The sequence below is a fragment of the Lithobates pipiens genome, unplaced genomic scaffold, assembly GCF_037356315.1.
Source record: "Lithobates pipiens isolate NorthernLeopardFrog02 unplaced genomic scaffold, aLitPip1_a1.2 Scaffold_16, whole genome shotgun sequence".
Lineage (NCBI taxonomy): Eukaryota > Metazoa > Chordata > Amphibia > Anura > Ranidae > Lithobates > Lithobates pipiens.
Genome location: NW_027507748.1, coordinates 141919142 through 141941302, shown reverse-complemented (window position 1 = coordinate 141941302; position 22161 = coordinate 141919142). Strand labels below are relative to the sequence as shown.

The 22161-nt window shown below is 43.3% G+C and overlaps 1 protein-coding gene across 1 annotated transcript in view; it reads left to right on the top strand.

The window, feature by feature from the left end:
- The window catches only part of INPP5K (inositol polyphosphate-5-phosphatase K), a 97769-nt gene that overhangs the window by 11216 nt on the left and 64392 nt on the right, over window positions 1-22161 (top strand). The window contains exon 2 of the mRNA XM_077480555.1: window positions 12255-12330. Coding sequence (XP_077336681.1) covers window positions 12263-12330 — 68 coding nt within the window. The 5' untranslated portion in view covers window positions 12255-12262. The remainder of the gene's footprint in view (window positions 1-12254; window positions 12331-22161) is intronic.

The following is a 22161-nucleotide window of genomic DNA, read 5'->3' as shown; positions in this document are numbered from 1 at the left end:
TACACTCCATCTTATATAGTTTTTATGTTACAAAATCAAAATTAACACCTTGTTTACTTGGCGACGTCTGTAATAAGAAGTCCCATCTCCTGGGCTGCCATTGGACGACTGCTCTGTCTATCATAGGAGAAGGGACTTTGTATTAAAGAGGCCGCTGAGTAAATAGCAGATTCTCCTGTATGTAATCTGTCGGTGCTTGTCCCACCACCCCCTCCCTGTTTCCTCCGAGGCTGCAGATGGGCATCGGTGAGTTTGCACTGGTGGCAATGGTGAGGCTGCATTTATGGCGGCAGTGGTGAGGCTGCATTTATGGTGGCAGTGGTGAGGCTGCATTGATGGCAGTGGTGAGGCTGCAGATGACCCTTATTTTGCTTCACAGTTCTTTATTTAACCACTTGAGATCCGCGCTATAGTCAATTGACGGCTACAGCGCGGATCTCCTTTTACGAGCGGCTTGCGCGCCCCGCGCGGCGCGCTCTGTGATCGGCGAGTCCATGAGACTCGCCTGATCACCGATCCGTGCAAGGGGTCGATCCCGACCCCTGATCAGCTCTCAGCCAATGACAGCTGATCATGTGATATAATGGAGCCGGTAATCGGCTATTATTCCTCCTCGCGCTGACAGCGCGAGGAGAAAAAAAAAAAGCCGATCACCGGCGGCCGTGATCGGGACATCAGTCCCGATCACGGCCAGCCCTGCTAGCGACCACCTGCCCCCTGCCAGTGCCCACCTGCCCCCTGCAGTGCCCCACTTATTAAAAGTAAGTGCCCCCCGTCAGTGCCACCCAGCAGTGCCCATAGTGCTGCCCACAGTGCCACCCAGCAGTGCCACCCACAGTGCCACCCAGCAGTGCCCACAATCTGCCTCAAAGGTGCTGCACCCCAGTGCCGCCCATCAGTGCCCAGCAGTGCCGCCCATCAGTGCCCAGCAGTGCCACCTATCAGTGCCACCTATCAGTGCCCATCAGTCCCATCTATCAGTGGTACCTATCAGTGCCCATCCGTGCCACCCATCCGTGCCATCTTATCTGTGCCCATCTTTGCCCATCAGTGCCGCCTTATCTGTGCCCATCGGTGCTGCCTTATCTGTGCCTATTAGTGCCCACCAATGCAGCCCATCAGTGCCCACCAGTGCAGCCTATCAGTGCCGCCTAATCAGCGCACTTCAATGAAGGAGAAAAATTACCCGTTTGCAAAATTTTATAACAAACTATTAAAACATGATTTTTTTTTTTTTTTGCATCTTTTTTTGTTTGTTTAGCAAAAAATAAAACTCCGAGCTGTAATTAAATACCACCAAAAGAAAGCTCTATTTGCGGGAAAAAAATGATAAAAATTTCATTTGGGTACAGTGTTGTATGCCCGCGCAATTGTCATTCAAAGTGCATCAGCGCTGAAAGCTGAAAATTGGTCTGGGACTGAGGGGGGTTTAAGTGCCCAGTAAGCAAGTGGTTAAAATTAAAAAAAAATTCCTGAAACTTTCCCCTTAAATTGAAGGTTCGTGTTATATGACGATAAATATGGTATAGCCAAATAACACGCCCAAGCTCATCCTTAGTCCTTAGCGGCACTTGGGGATTAATCATTGGGGGGGCCACAAAAGAGATATATATCCCCAAATAACATGCCCAAGCTCTTCACCACATTTCACCAGAATTCTTGTTGGGCAGTGTATTAGTGCTCGGACGAACACACTTAAGGCCCGTACACACGATCAGACTTTTTGACAACAAACATGCAAATTAGCTGTTTTGGAGCAACATCTGACCCTGTGTACGCTCCATCTGACAAACTTTTTCGGTTTTCATCTGACTTTTGTTGGCTGTGCGAACGGACAAACTTTCTGGCAACAAAAGTCAGATGGAGCAAAGTCTGATCGTGTGTACAGAAAACCATAGTACTTTTGTACAAAATGCAAACACGCATGCTCAGAACCAATGCAAAAGATCAGACAACAATACAGAAGTTGACCAAAGGTGGTGGTAAAGAGCAGAAAAAACACGTGATTTGGTGAAAGTTGGCTGAAAAAGTCCTGCTGTGTGTATGCAATACAAGTTCTTGGCCGACGCCCTTTGTACAGAAATCCACAGGAAAGTTTGTACAAAGTCCGATCGTGTGTATGAGGCTTTAGACTGAATTTTAATGGTTCAAAGAATATCAGGCAAAATGCTCGGCCTGCATGTTCACTTCATCAAATCTGGCCCAGTTTGAAAAAAGTTTGGACACCCCTGTCGTAGGGGTTTTACTTAATCTTCAGGCCTAAATTGTAAAAAAAAATGGGAAAATGGCTCAGACAGTGAAAGGATTAATGCATTTCAAAATATACATACAATATATTTCAATATATACAGCGCTGTTTTACTAGTGCAGTGTTACTCATGTGCAATTTCTAAGCCTGCTGAAACATGAGTCGGTGAGTCACCCTAGAGAGGCCGTGTCATGACCTTCATGGTGGTGATGAGATGAAGATCTTTGTGCTCATGCGTGCATTATTCAGTGAGGTAATCCATTTTTTTTTATAAATGTTGTCTGATGCACGTGGCAGCACTGTATATACTGCCGTGTACAGAACTTCATTTTTCTGTGCAACTTCCTCTCACTTTGCTTTTTTTTTTTTTTTTAATAAGGTTTGGCTTTGGTTGTGTTCAATACCAAAGTATTTTCATAATTCATACCAAATTTTCCTAGCCATTATAATCACTATATTTAGCAGGTACCAATCCAGATTAAAGTGGTTGTAAACCTCAGACGTGAAATATGAACAAAGCATATCCCTCTATAGTGGGTACTCGTTTTGTGTTGCTTCTGTCTGCCTGCCCATTCCTCTGCTATTTGCATGAATCGCTCCTGACAAGTTTTCCTGATACCAGGTGAAAAAAGGTGACAGAGGAGGGATCTTCAGCACACTGTGTATGATTAACAGCTTTCAGCTCTGTTCCTGTGTGCTTTGTGAAAGGGTGCGTGTCCCATCCCCGTCAGCTCTTGCAGCTCTCCTCACTGGGATCTGGAATGTGTAATTTCAGCTCTCTGTCCCCTGTTTTCTGACAGCTCAGACACGCTTTATACATTTTGGACTTTGAATGGATGTAGAGAAGAGAAGAATGCAGATAAAAGGGTATAACTTATGTAGGAGGATTGTTTAATCTCCGTGTATTACTTTGAGGCCAGACAGTGATACTAAAGTCCTGTTTTTTTTCTTTCTATAAAAATAACAAACATGTTATACCTACCTGCTCTGTGCAGTTGGTTTTGCACAGAGCAGCCCAGATCATCCTCTTCGCAGGTCCCTCTTCTGTGCTCCTGGCCTCTTTTCCTGTTGAGTGCCCCCACAGAAAGCAGCTTGCTATTGGAGGCACCTGAGCCGAGTCACAGCTCCGAAGAAGCTTGTGCTCATTGGCGGGCGAAACATGTCAGCGTGACATCATCACTGTGGTCAGAGAGCTGCTTATACAGACACCCATGCTGATATTATAGCCATTGGATATGGATCTACACTAGCTGGGAAACAACAAATTGTTAATTTGGCTGGACTATCTGCATTAATATGGGACTGACAGACACCGTGAAAGCAAAGGTGCCATCTCACCGACCGTGAGTAAAGGTCTTACCTTTCAAGTTTTGGCAATGATGGTTTTCGTATACCTCCTCCTGTCTTCATTGAGCGGGACTACTGACACCTGATCTGCCCATACATTCCCTGATCCAAGACACAGTTGAATTTCTCTGGAGAAGATTCCATTGTTGATATTATCTACCTGAGTGCAGTTTCAGCCTTTTCATTGCACAATAACATAGCTGATCCTGCAGCAGTGATCCATCCAGGCTTCAACTTTCTGTGACACCCACCTTAAATTACAGGCACTTCCTGTTCTTGGGGTGATCATTCAATGACAGATCCACGAACAGCAACCTATACACGGTTTTCCAGCAGTGATTCCCTATTTGCAATCTTCATTGTGCAATCTGTGCTTTACATCGTTCAGCTCCATTGAAATTCCATTCCTTTTTTCCCCATAGACTGGTGGTGTGAATGAAAGACATGCATGATAGAGGTGTGCTGCTAGCAGCTCCGTGTATCCACATTGACAACGTTGTCTTTTTTATCTTTTGCACTGGTGGTAATGTGGTATTTTTAACTTAGTTACTTTTTGCTAAATTGTTTGTTTTCAATGAAGTCGTTATTTTTCCTTTAACCCTGGTGTTTCTATAGAAGGTTACTGTGAGCATCTGTCATCCATAACTTTTTTTTTTTTTAGTGCCCCCACAGCAAGCAGCTTACTATGGGGGCACTCGAGCTGAGTCACAGCTGCCTGTGTCCATTCCGACACAGAGCCCTGACCCTGGGCCTCTCTCCCCTGATTGGCTTGCTGACTTTGACTGACAGCAGCGGCAGCCAATCAGAAGGGAGAATCTCGGATGGCTAAGACACTTGTGGACATCGCTGGACAGAGAGTGACGTCAGGTAAGTGTTGGGGGGCTGCTGCACACAGAAGGTTTTTTTATCTTAATGCATAGACTGCATTATGATAAAAAAACAAAACAAAAAAAAACACTTGCCTTTGCAACCACTTTAAATTCTCCTGTTGGTCGGTATTTGAATTGGCCTATTTATGCCCACACTATTCTCATGTGGCAGTGTCTGGTGATAGACATTGTGGGACAGGCTAGGTTCACACTATACCGGTTTCCCAGTGGCTGCGTTTGTGCATGCACAGCAGCTCATTCATTTGAATGGTCTGCTGTACCGACAGGAAAAAAAACAAGCAAAAAGTCACCTTTTTCACAATGGCAGCTGCAGGTAAATTGCATAGTGATATTCGATTCTCAGCACAGTAAAACATGCTACAGTTTCATTTTTGATGCAGGAAAGTATGTGCACCCACTTCTGGGACAGACCACTGCAGATGACCCCCCCCCCCCCCCGTTGTGTTCTGGGAAACACACAGTTCCCAGGACACAGCAGGGACCAGAAGAGATGCGCAGCGCGACTCGCTCATGCGCAGTAGGGAACCGGGCAGTGAAGCCGCAATGCTTCACTTCCCGATTCCCTGACAGAGGATGACGGCGGGTGCAGCAGAGAGACGAGCGATCGCTCGTCATCTGCCGCCGACATCGCTGGACCCTGGGACAGGTAAGTGTCAATTTATTAAAAGTCAGCAGCTGCAATATTAGTAGCTGCTGGCTTTTAATATTTTTTTTTTTTTTAGGTGCAGAACCGCTTTAATGGCTGTTTGTTGAGTTATTTTGAGGGGACAGCAAATTTACACTGTTATACAAGCTGTACACTCACTACTTTACATTGTAGCAAAGTGTAATTTCTTCAGTGTTGTCACATGAAAAGATATAATAAAATATTTACAAACATGTGAGGGGTCCGTCCACTCACTTTTGTGAGATGGTGAGTGTGTGTGTATATTTATCTGCAAATACAATCTACATTTGTAGTTTCAGATTTGGGTCTTGAAATATCCAGGGAATGGCAGGGTTAACATTGATTTATTTTGATCCATGGTCTTTATATATAATGCACAACTCTATCTGACCATGGTACATAATACAAGGTGATGGGTACATGGCATGTTTTAATGCTAGGAGATGGTTTATGACCGTTTCTTTTCACAAAGGATAGAATTACTGTGCTTTCTTTCGTATAGTTGGATATTTTACTGTTTTCTCTTTATACGGCAGCTCCTTAAGACAGCTGCCTCAAGCATGCTAAGCTCTAAGCCACTTACTGTGGATCCCACGTGGTTTATGTACAGAGAATAGAACTGTTTATGTAAAAAGAAAGCTTGGTGCAGAATTTTAATCTGGTGTTACCCCCTTCTAATCTTCTGACCAAAACTCTGTATGTTAAATCCCATTTGCAAGAAATTGAAACAATGATTTTATTCAATTTAATAAAGAGGGTTTTTCTTCTATCTAATAATGAGGGGAAGAGTTCTGTCTTCTGTGAGCCCTTTGGGGACCATTTCATGTGACATCCTGCACGAGTGACTTTGGTAAAAGGAACAGAAGAGGAACTCTCCCCAACTGAGAAATTATTGTACCAAAAGTTGTTGAACACCAGGTATGATATGTATAGCATACTTGCATTGATCTAGCTTGGACCAATTTAATGCTCTCCATACACACACAGAATTTCGGCAGAAACTGGTGATTTTTGGAAAGATCGATTGACAATCAAGCCATTAGTGGACCCAACTTTACAGACGATTTGGACTGTGGGCCAGGCTAATCCGATGGATCCGAAGCGAAAACTTTTAATGTTTCAACTATAATGTATATGTGTATGTTGTAATCGAAACAAAAAGTATATTCTGTCTTGTATAATTTTATATATGTTTTTATTGTTCTCCAAAGATAACTATATTCATGGAAACGATCATGGAAACAAGTTTATTCTGTCAGTGGCCAATTCGCTTTTGACCTACTGATAATCGTTCAGTCTGCAAATAGCCGAAATTCTGTGTGTGTATGGCCAGCATACGTATGCATAGCTCTACATAAGGGGGCCGCTGGGGAAGCAGACAATCGCTGTAGTCAGTGCTGCTACACATGCATTGAAAAAATTACAAGGCATTTTTTTTAATGGCAACAGTGTGAAGGATAGAAGGCACTCGACAAAGGGCCATGAAGATTGCGGTGATCATTGTGTTAGCACTGACTACTACAATGGTTGTCTGCTTCTTCAGCAGCCCATCCGGTATGAGAGATGCATACTTACCCTCATCAAAATCAAAAGAAAATCCCATAGGATGAATAACACTAACAATTTAGTAACCTGAAACATGTATACTGGGTCCCCGTTTTGGGGTTCTGTTGCACAGGTTGCCCTCTGCTGTAGCTCCAACCTATAGCCATAAGTAGGGATGCACTGATACAGTTTTTACATTTTTTTTTTTTTTACTACGAGTACTGAGTTCCTTTTTAGTACTCACCGATACCTACTGCAACTGTTTTGTTTACACTTCAGCTGTCAGCAATGGTATAGAGCATTGAAAAGTCATTTACAAATTAAATAAATTGATTTTATTTCTTAATTTTGCACTTTTTTTTAATGTGAAATGTGTAAATATATGTTCAATATATATGTGTGAAAATGTTCACTAACAAAGCAATCAAAAAAAAGTTTTAATTGTTTATCGTTTATAAAATAGACTTGAACTAAAAAAAAAAAGAAGGAAAATAATAAATAAATGGAGGAGACTAGGGAGTTAATTAAGGCTGATTACAGTAAATTAAAGGTTAATAAGGTGTTAAACAGAGGAACATTTGTTCATCCCCATTGACAGCTCAAAGAACCAGCCCGAAAGTATCGGCTTCAGGTATCGTTGCATTTGCACGAGTACCGATACTTGTGCAAATACTCGGTACAACCCTAGGCATAGGTATCATAAACCTTTCATAGCTAAAAAAAGAGTAGCTTTCTCCCCAATGCTTTTTCATATTCACAACACATGATCATATATGGGAAAGTTTGGTTGGTTGCTCTTTAGAATGTTTGCATGAAGGTGCACACAGTTCAAGTGTCCAGTGGCGTAGCTAGCACATCTTTAAAATTTTTTTTTTTTGCAATATAGCAGCGCCATGCCAACACTGTGGGTGTAGTCAGATTGCATCAACAGTGGGGGAGCTTAACTGGTTTCTGACCAGCGCACGCCGATGTACGTCGGCAGAATGGCACGGGCAGGCATATTGGCGTACAGGTATGTCCAATCTTTAATGGCGCCCTACCATCGCGAGCACGCTCGTCGGGACCCCCATGAGTCCGGTCGCGGGTCCCGCGGACTCCATCGCCGCGGGCATACCTGCGATCATCTCACGGGGCGGCTGAATGGAGAAATGCCCTTGTAAACAGCATTTCCCCGTTCTGCCTAGCAACTAGTGACGCTGATCTCTGCTCCATGTGATTGGAGCAGAGATCAGTGTTCACTAAATGAAAGCCCAGCCCCCCAGAGTTAGTAACACACCCCTAGGAACACTTAACCCCTACACTGCCACCCACTGGTTAACCCCCTTCACTGCCAGTGTCATTTACACAGGAATCACTGCATTTATATAGCAGTGATTGCTGTATAAATGACAATGGTCCCATAAATGTGTCAAAAATGTCCGATGTGTCTGCCATAATGTCGCAGTTGCAATAAAAATCGCTGATCACCGCCATTACTCGTAAAAAAAAAAAAATTATTAATAAAAATGCCATAAAACTATCCCCAATTTTTGTAAACGCTATAACTTTTGCGCAAACCAATCAATAATCGTTTATTGCGATTTTTTTTTTTTTTTTTTTAACATAAATATGTAGAAGAATATGGATCGGCCTAAACTGAGGGGAAAAAAATGTTTTTTTATATATTTTTGGGGGATATTTATTATAATAAAAAGTAAAAAATAATCTGTTTTTTTTTTTCAAAATTGTCGCTCTATTTTTGTTTATAGCGCAAAAAATAAAAACCGCAGGGGTGATCAAATACCACCAAAAGAAAGCTCTATTTGTGGGAAAAAAAGGACGCCAATTTTGTTTGGGAGCCACGTCGCATGACCGCGCAGTTGTCAGTTAAAGCAACGCAGTGCCGAATCGCAAAAATTGGTCTGGTCTTTGACCAGCAAAATGGTCCAGGGCTGAAGTGGTTAAAGGGCCTTATTCTTTCATGACTGTGCCGCAACCGACTATGTAGCAGACAGTACAAACCTCAGTACACTCATTTTAATAAAATAAAACTGTTCTATTGCATATCCTTTACTACACACAGCTAACCTTAAAGTGATATTAAAGTCTTGTTTTTGTTTTTTTTCTAAATGGTAAACTTGTTATACTTACCTGCTGTGTGTAGTGGTTTTGCCCAGGGCAGCTTGGATTCTCCTCTTCTTGGGTCCCTCCCTCTTTCTGGGTGTCCCCACAGCAAGCAGCTTGCTATGGGGGCACCCAAGCAGGCAAACTCCTGAGCTGCAGCTGTCCATATACACACGTAGCTGTGGTTCGACTCCTCTCCCGTCCTCTTCTGATTGGCTCACTGGCTGTGACTGACAGCTGTGTAAGCCAAAAGCCAATCAGGAGTGTGAGTCCCCAGACAGCGAAGGCTCTTGTGGACATCGCTGGATCGAGAGGGGGCTTGGATAAATTCATGAAGATTAAAAAGCTTGTGCGTTTACAACCACTTTAACAAAGATTGTGCTGAACTGAATGCAGGAGTAATGCCGCGTACACACGAGCGGACTGTATGGCGTACTTAGTTCGTCATACAATCCGACGGACAGTCCGTCGTACTTTCCACTGAACGGACTTGACCACACACGGATACCCAAACAGTCCGTCGAAAGCTTGCGCGATGACGTGTACAGCACGTACGACGGGACTAGAAATAGGAAGTCCAATACACAGCAAAGCACCCTTCCGCCGTGTAAATCCTTTCTGGGCATGCGCCATTCTTAGTCCGTCGAACTAGCATACTGACGAGCGGATTGTCCGCTGAAACCAAAGTACGACGGACAGAATTTAGAAAAATCCGAAATTCTTAGTACGCCGGACTGCACGCTGAAAAAGTCTGCTGAAGCCCACACACGAGCGGACTGTCCGCTGAAATGTGTTTCGACGGACTAAGTACGCCATACAGTCCGCCCGTGTGTACGCGGCATAAGAAATGTAAAACACAGTGAGGGGAATTTATCAAAACTGGTGCAGTCAGAATCTGAAACATCTATGCATGGCAACCCATCAGCTTCTATCTTCAGCTTATTCAACTTTAAAAAATAAAAGCTATGAGCTGATTGGTTGCCTTGCCTGCCCAAAGTTAAGAGCCTCCTCTGCACTCTGCTCTCCGAATTCAGGTCCTTTATCAACCCCACTTTTCAAGTCCAGGGCCTCTATACCCCCAGTCCAGGGCCTCCGGTGTACTCCCTAGTCCAGCACCTCCTCAGCACCCCCCCCCCCCCCCAGTCCTGCCCAGGACCTCCTCTACATCCCCCAAGTCCAGGGCCTCCTCTGTACCATCCGTCCAGTCCAGGGCCTTCTTTGAAGCCTTCCATTCTCTGAAATGCCTCCTGCAGAAAAGACCTAGGCTGTCCCTAGGAGGGAGACCTGCCTGTCCATTACACTTGACCGGGAAGCAGTGACACCCTGAGAGTAGCGGTTCCTAGTGCAGGTGGGAGCGGAAACCCCTGGCGGCGTCACCCGAGGCAGGCACTCCGCCTTGCAAGTGTACATTATTTTGCACTCAGCAGTGTGCAGAGATGCATAATGGCAGACTTATCTTAGGAAATGCAATCAGATTAGACGGGAAACATCTTATGGTATGTAAAAATGTTCAGATTGTAGGGTTTTTTTAAATAAAAGAATAGTCTTGGCAAAGTGAAAGTTTTTACTTTTTTTACCTTTTTGGTTGGTATTTTATACTCGCCTGTCCTTGATCCAGCAGCTTATAGCTGACAAAGCTGCACAGCTGATGGTTAAAATCTTCTAAAGTGGCATCTTCTGTGATACGAGTTCCATTCTTAGTCGGATCATTTTTACGACTTTTGCACATATAGGTCAGTCTCTTATAGTAACAGGGAGACTGCTCAACTAGGAATTATAAAGGCTTACATACATTTACTAACAATATGTAAAAACATATTAAAATACGCTAAAAGCCTTGCAATGTGTATATTGCATCTGACAAGGGAGTTTTAAGGGCTGCAACTAATGATTATTTTCATAATCAATTAGTTGGCCAATTATTGTTTTGATTAATTGGTTAATAACCTTAAAAATGTGTGGTGTATAATATAGTTAATATGTAATTTAAAAAAAAAAAAAAAAAAAGGCAATTTATTGTTAAATATCTCTATACTGTGGTAAATATAAATAACCAACTATATGGTTAGGGCGCAAAATCTCTAATCCACTCTGAGAATAACAGACAGAAGAGATATACTGTATATACTATTAGGGGTGGAAGCTGGTAAATATCATCAGACTCAGAGATCAAATTTTTTTATTTAAAGAAAAAAAAAAAAGACTGTTTTGCAGATTTTCCAACAGAACTGTAATATATGCAAGCCATACAAAAACAATATCTTCCTTCAAAAAAAAAAATGTAATTTTAAGAACGTTTGTTCGATTTTCTAATCGTTAGTGTAGTCAAATCGACGTTTGTTTTCAACCACAGTAATGAGAAAATGTAAAAATAATAGAAAACTTGGTGGTTTTTGTTCAGAAATTGCATTCATTTTAAAACAAATGTACAAAGATTTTTCCTATGAATATTCTCGTCTGAAAATTGATCCGTGTGGCCAGCATAAGGCACAGTGCACACCTATGAAGTTTGCTTTTGATCTGTTTCTGCAGTGCTTTTTGCCGTGTGTTTTGATTTTTGCAAACTTGATTTTGCTGCGATTTGCATGTTTGCATTTTTTTTTTTATGCTTTAAAAAAAATTAAAATGAACCCTTTATAGTACAAAAAAGAGCAAATCACTATTCTAAGGGGTTCATTTTTTTACTGTGGAACAGTGAAAGTAATATTTACAGTAGCGATTATTTGCTTTTTTTTTATTATTTTTATTTTTTTTTTTTAACTATAAAAAAAGGGCAAATTTTTTTTTTTAAACCTATTATCTTACTGGCCGATTAATAGATTATGAAAACAGTAATCGATTCATTTCATAATCGATTAGTTGTCGATTAATTTGTTGTTTCGGACCTAGATCGCTTTATAGACACACGGCCAAGGCAAGATTATTAATGTACCCACCTCCCTCTAGCAGACAGAGACCATGTAAGTTAAGCAGTAAATGTGAACAAGCAGTGCTAGGCTTTCGTAAAAAGTATGGTTTGCAAACTATGGGTCATGAAAGTACCACACAATGTGGTGTAAAAATTGTAAAATAGATATTTTATACACATTTTCATACAATGATATAAAATGTCCATGTAAAGTTTTTGTAAATGTAAAAAAAGGTATTATAGTTTCCCTTTTTAAAATTCATGAACCAGTCATATGTATGAGCCACCCTAAGCTTTGCCAAGACTTAATTTAGAGCTTACAGTATAAATCTTTAACAAGGCTTTCTCTACTCTTTCATATTTATTTTTAGTATCCAAGAAGATAGCTCTGAGATATTCTACACAGTTATATAAATGTCTGGCATCTTGTAAATACTGGATGATGATAATCCTTACAATGCTAGAGATGTTCTTTGGTCTCTGTAAGCACAAATCTCTTGTTAGATCTGTTCTCACATTTATTTTTATTTTTTTATCCTCTTTTAGGATTGGAAATGGAAATGGATCCTGACAATCTGGACCTGGATTCTTTGACCCTGGATCCTGACAAGCTCAACTTTCGGTAACTGTGTGCTTGTTGCTTGCTTTGCTTACTGGAAGCCATGTACAGAAGTGTATAAAGGAAAAGCTGTGTATTTGCTTGCAGCAGTTATTTCTCTTTCCCTTTTACTTTTTTCAGCACTGTGTATAGGAGGACAGTTGCCATGGACAGAGAGGGCTGTTTTTCTTTTTTCTCCAGAAACCTGTGCATGAGCATGTTATCACTGCATTTGGTAAATCTCTTTAGATCAGACCCAGTGCATGTACTTCAGGTCCCAGATCTGTCCTAGTGCATCCACTTCAGGTCCCAGATCAACCCCAGGACCTGCCGTTAAGACAGCTGGGTATTTAGGTTTTGGTTGCCCTAGGCCAGACTAAACTCCTCCCCTTAATTTAAATATGACCCACCCCTTCTTGTCAAGGCCACACCCCATGCTGTTTAAGTCCTGTCACCTGTAAACCACACCCCTTCCTCTTTAGGCTCCACCTTTTCCTCTTAGCGGTATACCTCTTCCTTTCTGTAAAAGCGAGTAGCAGGTGCCTACTTTAAAGCTCCTTGAGGGCAGGGAATGAAGTGAATGTGCAATGCAGGCCTCAAAATGTCAAGTCCCGAGCCATTAGCCAGGCCTTAAGAGTTACTCACCACCACTTACCCTACCTGTTCTGGGTAATGACTGTTAAAGTGGTTGTAAACCCTTACAACACACTTTGACCTACAGGAAAGCCTAGATTAAGGCTTACCTGTAGGTCCAAGAAATATCTCCTAAACCTATACGGTTTAGGAGATATTTGCCCGAACACAGGCACCGCTGTCTACGGCGCATGTGATGCATAGTAGTCCATTATGCTTTGCCTTTGCAGGGAATGAAAGAGGAAGTAAACTCATCAGGGTTTACTTCCTCTTTAAATGTTTTATGCAGAATTAAGTTCTAAAAATACATATTAACAACTTTAACAATATTAACATAAAGCATATTCGTGCCCATCAGTGCAGCCTCATCATTGGCCATCAGTGGGGCCTCATCAGTGCAGCCTCATCAGGGGCCACCAGTGAAGCCTATCAGTGTAGAATATCAGTGCAGCTAGTGTAGCATATCAGTGCAGCTTAAGAGTGCCTTATCAGTTTCATAATACCACAGCTTATTAGTGTAAATGATGTATTGATTATACCACAGAGCACTTTGCAGTACATGCATTTTCACTGGATGTGGACTATTTGAGGCACTTTGCACATGCTGCAATCCAGCATGCTCATCAGACATAAGCCGCCCAAACGACTGGTTTCTGTCAGACAGACTGACATACACACGGGCCGAATGTTGGACGTGTTTTATTGAACTGGCCGATGTCTCCCGACATTTGGACTGTGTGTACGGGGCTTTAGTAAAAGGATATAAAAGCAAAAATGTAACTGTGCTGGTAGAAATGAAGAAAATAAAAAAAAATAAAAAAAGCAGCAGCGATACAGTGCGATAACACAAAAAATATTAATAAAATCAAAAAAGTTTAGTAAAAGGATACTGTGTCCTGGATGAAATCAGATTGGAGTAATGAAATCCTGATGAAGGAGAACTTCCAGCAGTCAGCATTGGATGGGTACGCACACAATATTGGTCCTGTCCCCCCAACAGGTCAGCAGGAATGTGACCTGATCCCCTATTTATTCCTATACTCAGCATTTAATCCACAGTTACAAGTCCCATGATGCCCCCGCAGCCTGTGTCTGGCTGGGCATGCTAGAATGTGTAGTTCCTGAGCAGACACAGGGAGATGTGAAGTGACAGGCATGACTCGCATGACCTTTTTTTTTCCTGTTGGAGTCCCTTGTTTCTTGCTACCCTGCATAATGTCTACAGTGTGCTGGCTATGTGCAGGATTGCACACTGGAGAGAAGATCAGGGAGCCGCAGCAGGCATCACCGGGGCGGGTTCTTCACATGGCAGGAGATACAAGGCACACTCGAGAGGGGGAGGAACCAGAAGATGGGAAACATCTTGCAGGCAACACGATGGGCTCCATTACAATGACAGGACCCCTTGCAGCTGCTGCTGGCCTGACACCCCCCCCCCCATGTGTGGCACTCGGGATGGACTGCTCCTCCCCCGTTGGGCCACACTACAGCAAGCCTCCGGGGACTGTATGAGTGCGGGAGGATGGGTCGGGGCAGGGAAGGCCTCCCTTTTAAGTGCACGTGGGCACTGCCCTCCTATCCATTCCCGCCTCCCCCTATCCATGCATCTGGCCCCTTTCAGGACACCGGATGCATGGATTCCAATGCGGGTTGGGTGTTTTTTTGAAGCACTGATTAGAGCCACCCCCCCCCCCAAAAAAAAACACCAGCCGCCACTGGTCGGGGGGCTTTTTCGCTGACCGCCCCCCCCCCCCCTGCAGGGTGCTGCCTGGGCCTTGTGGCCAGACCAAGACACAACACTGCGTTAAGACCTCAGATCAGCCCCAGGACCTGCCCCTTTAGACCTCAGATCAGCCCCAGGACCTGCCCCTTTAGACCTCAGATCAGCCCCAGAACCTGCCCCTTTAGACCTCAGATCAGCCCCAAAACCTGTAACTTAAGAAACACAGGCTACCACTGAAGGAGTGCAGGAGGGCTCTTTCAATATAGCAAGCCGCTTTTGTGGAAATCAGGGAGGTGGGTGGTGCAGACTTTGTAATTGGCAGCCTAGTGAACGGCGAATGGCAGTTTAATTAGTAGAAACTAATGCTGATTACCCAGCATAAACCACAGAAGATGGGACATTCTTTGTTAAAAAACAAAACAAAAAAAAACTGTGAACGTGTTTTTATTCCTCCTGTTTTTTTATTAATAATTTGGTTTTGTTTGAAGAAAGATAGTACACTGCAGTTTCAAGCTATGGTGTGATCTAGTGTGCAGTTCTGTCCGAAGGAAAAATAGACCCCGTTCATAGGATAGCAGTGTCCCTCTAGTTTTTCTTTTCAACTTGGAATTAATCAACCGTTTTCCAGTCGAGGCACCCTTGAAAATTATTTTCAGTCTCAAGGCACCCCAGTCTAAGGCTTAGATCACATTACTACAGGGAACAAGTGGAAACTCGGTTGGATCTGAATGCCTTTTTTTACCTTTTTTAATTTCAGGTGGCACCCCGGTTGAGAACCGCTATTTTACAGTATTGTGTTAGAAGATTATCTTTGCATTCTGTCCGCCTATACATTGGGTTTCTTCTGTTCTATTTCAGCCCAATGTAATTCAGCTTTAAATTTATCTTGTGATCATATGGATAATATTATCACACGATAAATTTAAAGCTGAATTCCAACAAAATGAAAAACTATCATGCAGTACTAAATGTTTGTTTTTTGCTTTGCATACTAGTAAAATACATTTTTTACTTGCTTTATCCCTCACTCCTTCAGGCTTCCTCCTCTCCATACAATTAATGCCCCAAAAGCCACTTCTTTTTAGGGCTCTATTTATTGGTTGTAGCTCTGATGTTGTCACTTACATTGTAAGTAAGGATTTTGAGGGCCTGCCCACAGCCTGGAGTGTAGGAGGGAAGAAAAGATCACTAGATGTTGGGGGAATGAGAGGTAAGGTAAATAAAAGGGATTTTTACCCTAGGCAAAAATCCCTGCAGTATGAGAGCCTCCACTAAATGTAAAGTTTTTTTTTATTTATTTTTTTTTTTTATTTCAGCAATTTTTTTTAATTTTTAAATATCACCACTTGGCAACTCTTCAGTAAGACCCAGGGGGCAAGTAAATATTCGCATATATTATAGTCATATATAAAGAATATTTTAGCTTATCAAACAAAAGTTCTCTTATCTGTTAAAGCTCAACTCCAGGAAACTTTTTTTTTTTCTAACTAGCTTTTTTATTGAATTTAAACAAAGTACAATAACATGAAGAGAAAACAAGATAATCATCGACATTTCACAGTGTGCAATAATTATAGCAATGTACAATACATTGCTATTTAGGGTGGCATCTCCAAAAAAGAATTAGTCTGTATTGAGAAGAGATAAGGTGGAAACAATAGTTCAGTTAAATAGTGTTCTAGTTTTAGCATGAACATTTCTGGAAATAATATTGCTTGCACAAGAATAAATTCACTGCTAGGGTAGTTGTCTACAAACACAACTCTACTACAATGTGCAGGCAGGCTTCTGCATAACTGTGCTGGGGGCTATCTAGAACAGTAATCACTGCTACTTCATGGGCCTTGAGCTAGTTATGTTAGTCGGGGCTCCACCCTTTATATTTACTCTGGGAATATCGCTTGATGAGAAGTTAAATGTATAGGAAGAACTGAATAGAGTATAAAGGGGAATAGATGCAGAGAATTACACGGGAGGGCTCATGTTGGGTCTTCCTTGAGATGCCACAGCTCCCAGATTTTATTGAACTGTTCAAGGGTGTCATGGAGATGTAAATTGAGATTCCACATTTTTTGTATATCGTGCTTTGTGTAAAATATCTAGTGATCCTGCCAGTCCTGCTTTCCTAATTCAAACTGATTACACTAAGCATGGTAGCACATCCATTGCAGTTTACTGCTTGTCCTCCAATAGTCAGACTTGTGCTGGCACGTCCCCCTGCACAGGTAATCACTGGGAAGATTAATGTACTGCTGTTTCTCTGCCTCGTGCTCACACAGCCCCCCTGCAGGCTTCACCCCCAGCATTTATAATGCTTTTTTATATACACATATGTTTTGCATTGCATTCCTATTTTGAAGTGGTTGTAAAGGCAGAAGGTTTTTATAACGTAATGCATTAAGATAAAGAACCTTCTGTGTGTAGCAGCCCCCCAATACTTACCTGAGCCCATCTCTAGCCAGCGATATGCATGAGTGCCTCAGCTGTCCGAGACTCTCACTCCTGATTGGCTGAGACACAGCAGCGGCGCCATTGGCTCCTGCTGCTGTCAAAGTCTGTCAGCCAATCAGGAGAAAGAGGGGCAGGGCCGAACCGCGATTCCGTGTCTGAGTGGACACACAGAGCTGCGACTCGGCTCGGGTGCCCCCACAGCAAGCAGCTTGCTGTGGGGGCACTCGACAGGAGGAAGGGACCAGGAGCATCGAACAGGGACCCGAGAAGAGGACAATTTGTGCTGCTCTGTGCAAAACCACCACACAGAGCAGGTTAGTATAAATTTTTTTATTATTTTTAGAGGGAAAAAATAGATTTTAGTAGCACTTTAAACTGAATTAGTTTTTTTTTTTACAAGGTAAGGGTTCACATATATATTTTAGTATTTTCTAATTCTGGCATAGAGTTTTGTGACAAACGGTGGCTCTACCTTTTTCCGTTTGAGGGCTACTGGACATCTAGCTGCAGCAAGTGTGATTAGCAATCTTTTGGCATATTTGGAGAAGCCAGACAGGGGGAAAGCCTAGCAGGTAGGATTTGGGAGAAAAGGGAATCAGGTATCAAATACTTGATAAGAATGAACTGATTCCCAGTAATGTTTGATAAGCAGGCAGTGCCAGTATATGTATTTGAGAGATCCCAGTTCCTTTTTGCAGTGCCAACACCTGTCATTGGCTTTTGGGTAAATAATGTGGAGGAGTTTCAGGGTGTGGTGCCAATGGAAAATAATTTTATATAAGCTTTCCTTACCAGTTTTTATCTGCTTGGGAAAAGATGATTTGCCATTTTTGCAGAGGTGTTTAACTCCAGGAAACTTGTTTAGGCCTGGAGAGATAGAAAAGATCTGCTTTTTTTTTATTTATTTATTTTTTTTTTTTTAAAGGAGTTTATTTAGATTTTTAACATACAGCTTATACAACAATCAGGATACATATCAAATAGCATCACTCCAGAGGGCAGACAGAGGTATAAACCCACAGGATACAGCATAAAGTAATGTGTGTAGTGGCCCGAGCACCACCCCATGTTGGTAACCCTCCATGCAGCGAGCTGGGGCACCGGGAGAGCAAGATGATAATCAAAAAAAATTAAACAGGTCCTTCCAGTACATATCTAGTTCTGGACAACTCCAAAACATATGATATAAATCAGCCTTATCGAATGTACATCTAGGGCACAAGGCCTCATTTCTCAGACCCATTCTAGCCAGTCTAGCAGGAGTATAATGCAACTGATGAATAAACTTAAATTGTACATATTGATCGGAAGTGCTGATAATTAGTGATGGACGAACGTTTCGCCCGGCGGTCGTTTCGCGGCGAATTTCCGACATTCGCGGTCCGCACGTTCGAACGCCTTTTTCCGTCGTTCGCCGCGGCGGACTTACGTGTTTAATGTATACAAGAACTTTAACCTTTGGTGACACGTTTATCATGTGATACAGGACAGCCAATTGAGACATGACAGCACATGGACACTTGGACATTCCCCCTAACCTATAAATACACCCGATCCGGTGGCCATTTTACATTCTTTCTTCTGTTACGATAGGGACAGGTTCCTGTGTGGAGTAGGGAGAGATAAACCACTAGCTATTTGGTACACAAAAGTTCTTTTCAGGACTGGTATAGGTGTTAGGTGTTGATAGGTTTGCTGTGCTGCTGATTCTTGCAGCAGCCTGAGTGTCTTTTGTTAGTTTAGAGAAAGGGAAAGGACGGTGTATGCTACAGGGACAGCCAGATTAGTCTTTCATCATCATCATCATCATCATCATCATTAGCTGTTACTATCAAGGTCCACAAAAGAGCTGTTCCAGTAACCACTAATCGTTCTCTTTTTTTGCCAATTTGTATAGGGACAGGAAGGAAGCAGTGTTGTCAGGCAGTGAGGGTAATTTTAAAGACTTGCTGTTATTATTAGTTCCACAAAGGTTCTTTTCAGGACTGGTATCAGTGGTACAGTAATAGGCTTGTACATGTATAATATTCTTTCTTCCAAATATAGAAAGGATATTATACTTGACTGCTGCCCTTCTGCTGCAGTCTGCTAAACATTCACAACTCACTTGTTCCACAAAAGTTCTTATAAGGACTGGTAACTTGGTATAGGGTGCTACGGTACATAGGCTTGAGTGCGGTACAGTCTGCTGTTCTGTAAGGACCGCTATCGGTCCACAATAGATAGGGTTGACGTGCACCACTGCTGACCGCTGCCCTATACTGCAGCAGTCCTTCAGCGGTATAGGGACTGACGTACAGTCTGCTAATCACTAACACACAACCTGCTTGTTCCACAAAAGTTCTTATAAGGACTGGTAACTTGGTATAGGGTGCTACGGTACATAGGCTTGAGTGCGGTACAGTCTGCTGTTCTGTAAGGACCGCTATCGGTCCACAATAGATAGGGTTGACGTGCACCACTGCTGACCGCTGCCCTATACTGCAGCAGTCCTTCAGCGGTATAGGGACTGACGTACAGTCTGCTAAACACTAATACACAACCTGCTTGGTCCACAAAAGTTCTTATAAGGACTGGTAACTTGGTATAGGGTGCTACGGTACATAGGCTTGAGTGCGGTACAGTCTGCTGTTCTGTAAGGACCGCTATCGGTCCACAATAGATAGGGTTGACGTGCACCACTGCTGACCGCTGCCCTATACTGCAGCAGTCCTTCAGCGGTATAGGGACTGACGTACAGTCTGCTAAACACTAATACACAACCTGCTTGGTCCACAAAAGTTCTTATAAGGACTGGTAACTTGGTATAGGGTGCTACGGTACATAGGCTTGAGTGCGGTACAGTCTGCTGTTCTGTAAGGACCGCTATCGGTCCACAATAGATAGGGTTGACGTGCACCACTGCTGACCGCTGCCCTATACTGCAGCAGTCCTTCAGCGGTATAGGGACTGACGTACAGTCTGCTAAACACTAATACACAACCTGCTTGGTCCACAAAAGTTCTTATAAGGACTGGTAACTTGGTATAGGGTGCTACGGTACATAGGCTTGAGTGCGGTACAGTCTGCTGTTCTGTAAGGACCGCTATCGGTCCACAATAGATAGGGTTGACGTGCACCACTGCTGACCGCTGCCCTATACTGCAGCAGTCCTTCAGCGGTATAGGGACTGACGTACAGTCTGCTAAACACTAATACACAACCTGCTTGGTCCACAAAAGTTCTTATAAGGACTGGTAACTTGGTATAGGGTGCTACGGTACATAGGCTTGAGTGCGGTACAGTCTGCTGTTCTGTAAGGACCGCTATAGGTCCACAATAGATAGGGTTGACGTGCACCACTGCTGACCGCTGCCCTATACTGCAGCAGTCCTTCAGCGGTATAGGGACTGACGTACAGTCTGCTCACTTCCTTGACCCAAAAAAGCACACCGTACTATATGCCCCTACCCTCCTCTTTGAAGAGGTTGAGCGGTGTCATATTTCTACTGGGGCTGCTTATGATATCCCTGTGCTGTGCTGACTTCCTCCTGGGGGTTCTTATTATGAAGGGATCACACTATCCCTGTGCTGTGCTGACTTCCTCCTGGGGGTTCTTATTATGAGGGGATCACACCATCCCTGTGCTGTGCTGACTTCCTCCTGGGGCTGCTTACGGTGCTGCTGTCAGTGCTGTATGTCACGGTGCTGCTGTCAGCGCTGTATGTCACGGTGCTGCTGTCAGCGCTGTATGTCACGGTGCTGCTGTCAGCGCTGTATGTCACGGTGCTGCTGTCAGCGCTGTATGTCACGGTGCTGCTGTCAGCGCTGTATGTCACGGTGCTGCTGTCAGTGCTCTGTATTACGGTGCTGCTGTCAGATGCCTCTATCACGGTGCATGTGTCATTCCGGTATGTCACGCTGCTGGTGATCATCTCCTGCACCCTCTTCTTTGCCTACCCTGGTCCCTGACCTTCCCTCTCCTCCATTGCCTTCATTAGCTCCATAGTCCTGAATTGTTAGAACAATTTCCCAAATAAAATAAAAATGCTTGTAGTTATCGATCCCAAATTCACCTCATACATGTATTATGTCATTGTCCAGATGGTGGGACTACGTTTTACCCCCTAATAATTACCACGTGGCCGCAAATTCGACATGAAGGTTTGCAAAGTTCGCCTCCCATTGAAGTCAATGGGGCCCGCGGCGAACGTTCGGTTTCGCGAACGTTTGGGTCCGTTCGCATTTCGCTTTCGCGAAACGTCCCGTCGGAAGTTCGTCCATCACTACTGATAATATCCTGAAAACAAGTTTCAGTAGTTTCCTCCCACCCCTCCTCCGACAGGTCAGGTATCAATCTTTTCCATTTCACAAAAGAATTGCAAAATGGGTCTGCCCCTACCCTGGAAAGGTGACCATAAAAAGTTGTAACCTGTTTAGTAAGATCCGGGTAGGACATCAGGTCCTCCATAGGAGACTCCTGAAGCTCTATGGTCAGGGAGCCAAACTGCGCCCGGATGGCATGTCTAAGAAGTAGGTACTTATAGAAAAATGTATGATCTATTATAAAAGTGCCCCATAGATTTCCAAAGGATTCAAATACATTTCCCTTAATTATATGAGATAAGCGCAGTATATGCAGCCTGGTCCACCATTGGGAGTCTGGATGCCCACACAGTTCAGGCAGACTGGGATTGTCCCATAGTGGGGTTTGCGGTGACCTGCCAGGGGTGGTAGTTGAAAGTAGCTTCTCTCCCTCTCTCCAGGCCAACAAACCCACCTTCATAGGAGAAAAACTCGAGCACTTAGTATGTAGTGCCCTATGCAGTACATCATTGACTGTGCCAAACGGTGCATGCAGGATTGACATGAGAGTGGCGGAGGGGGTCTGAGGGCTGGAATGCAGCCAATCATATACATAGGTAAGTTGGGAGGCAAGGAAGTAATTGTATAAATTTGGGTGGACCAGGCCTCCTTTCGATTTGGAGGATTGCAAAGATGCCTTGGCAATCCGCGGGTGGGACTTTTGCCAGATAAAAGAGGACACAATAGACTCTATTTTCAGAAAT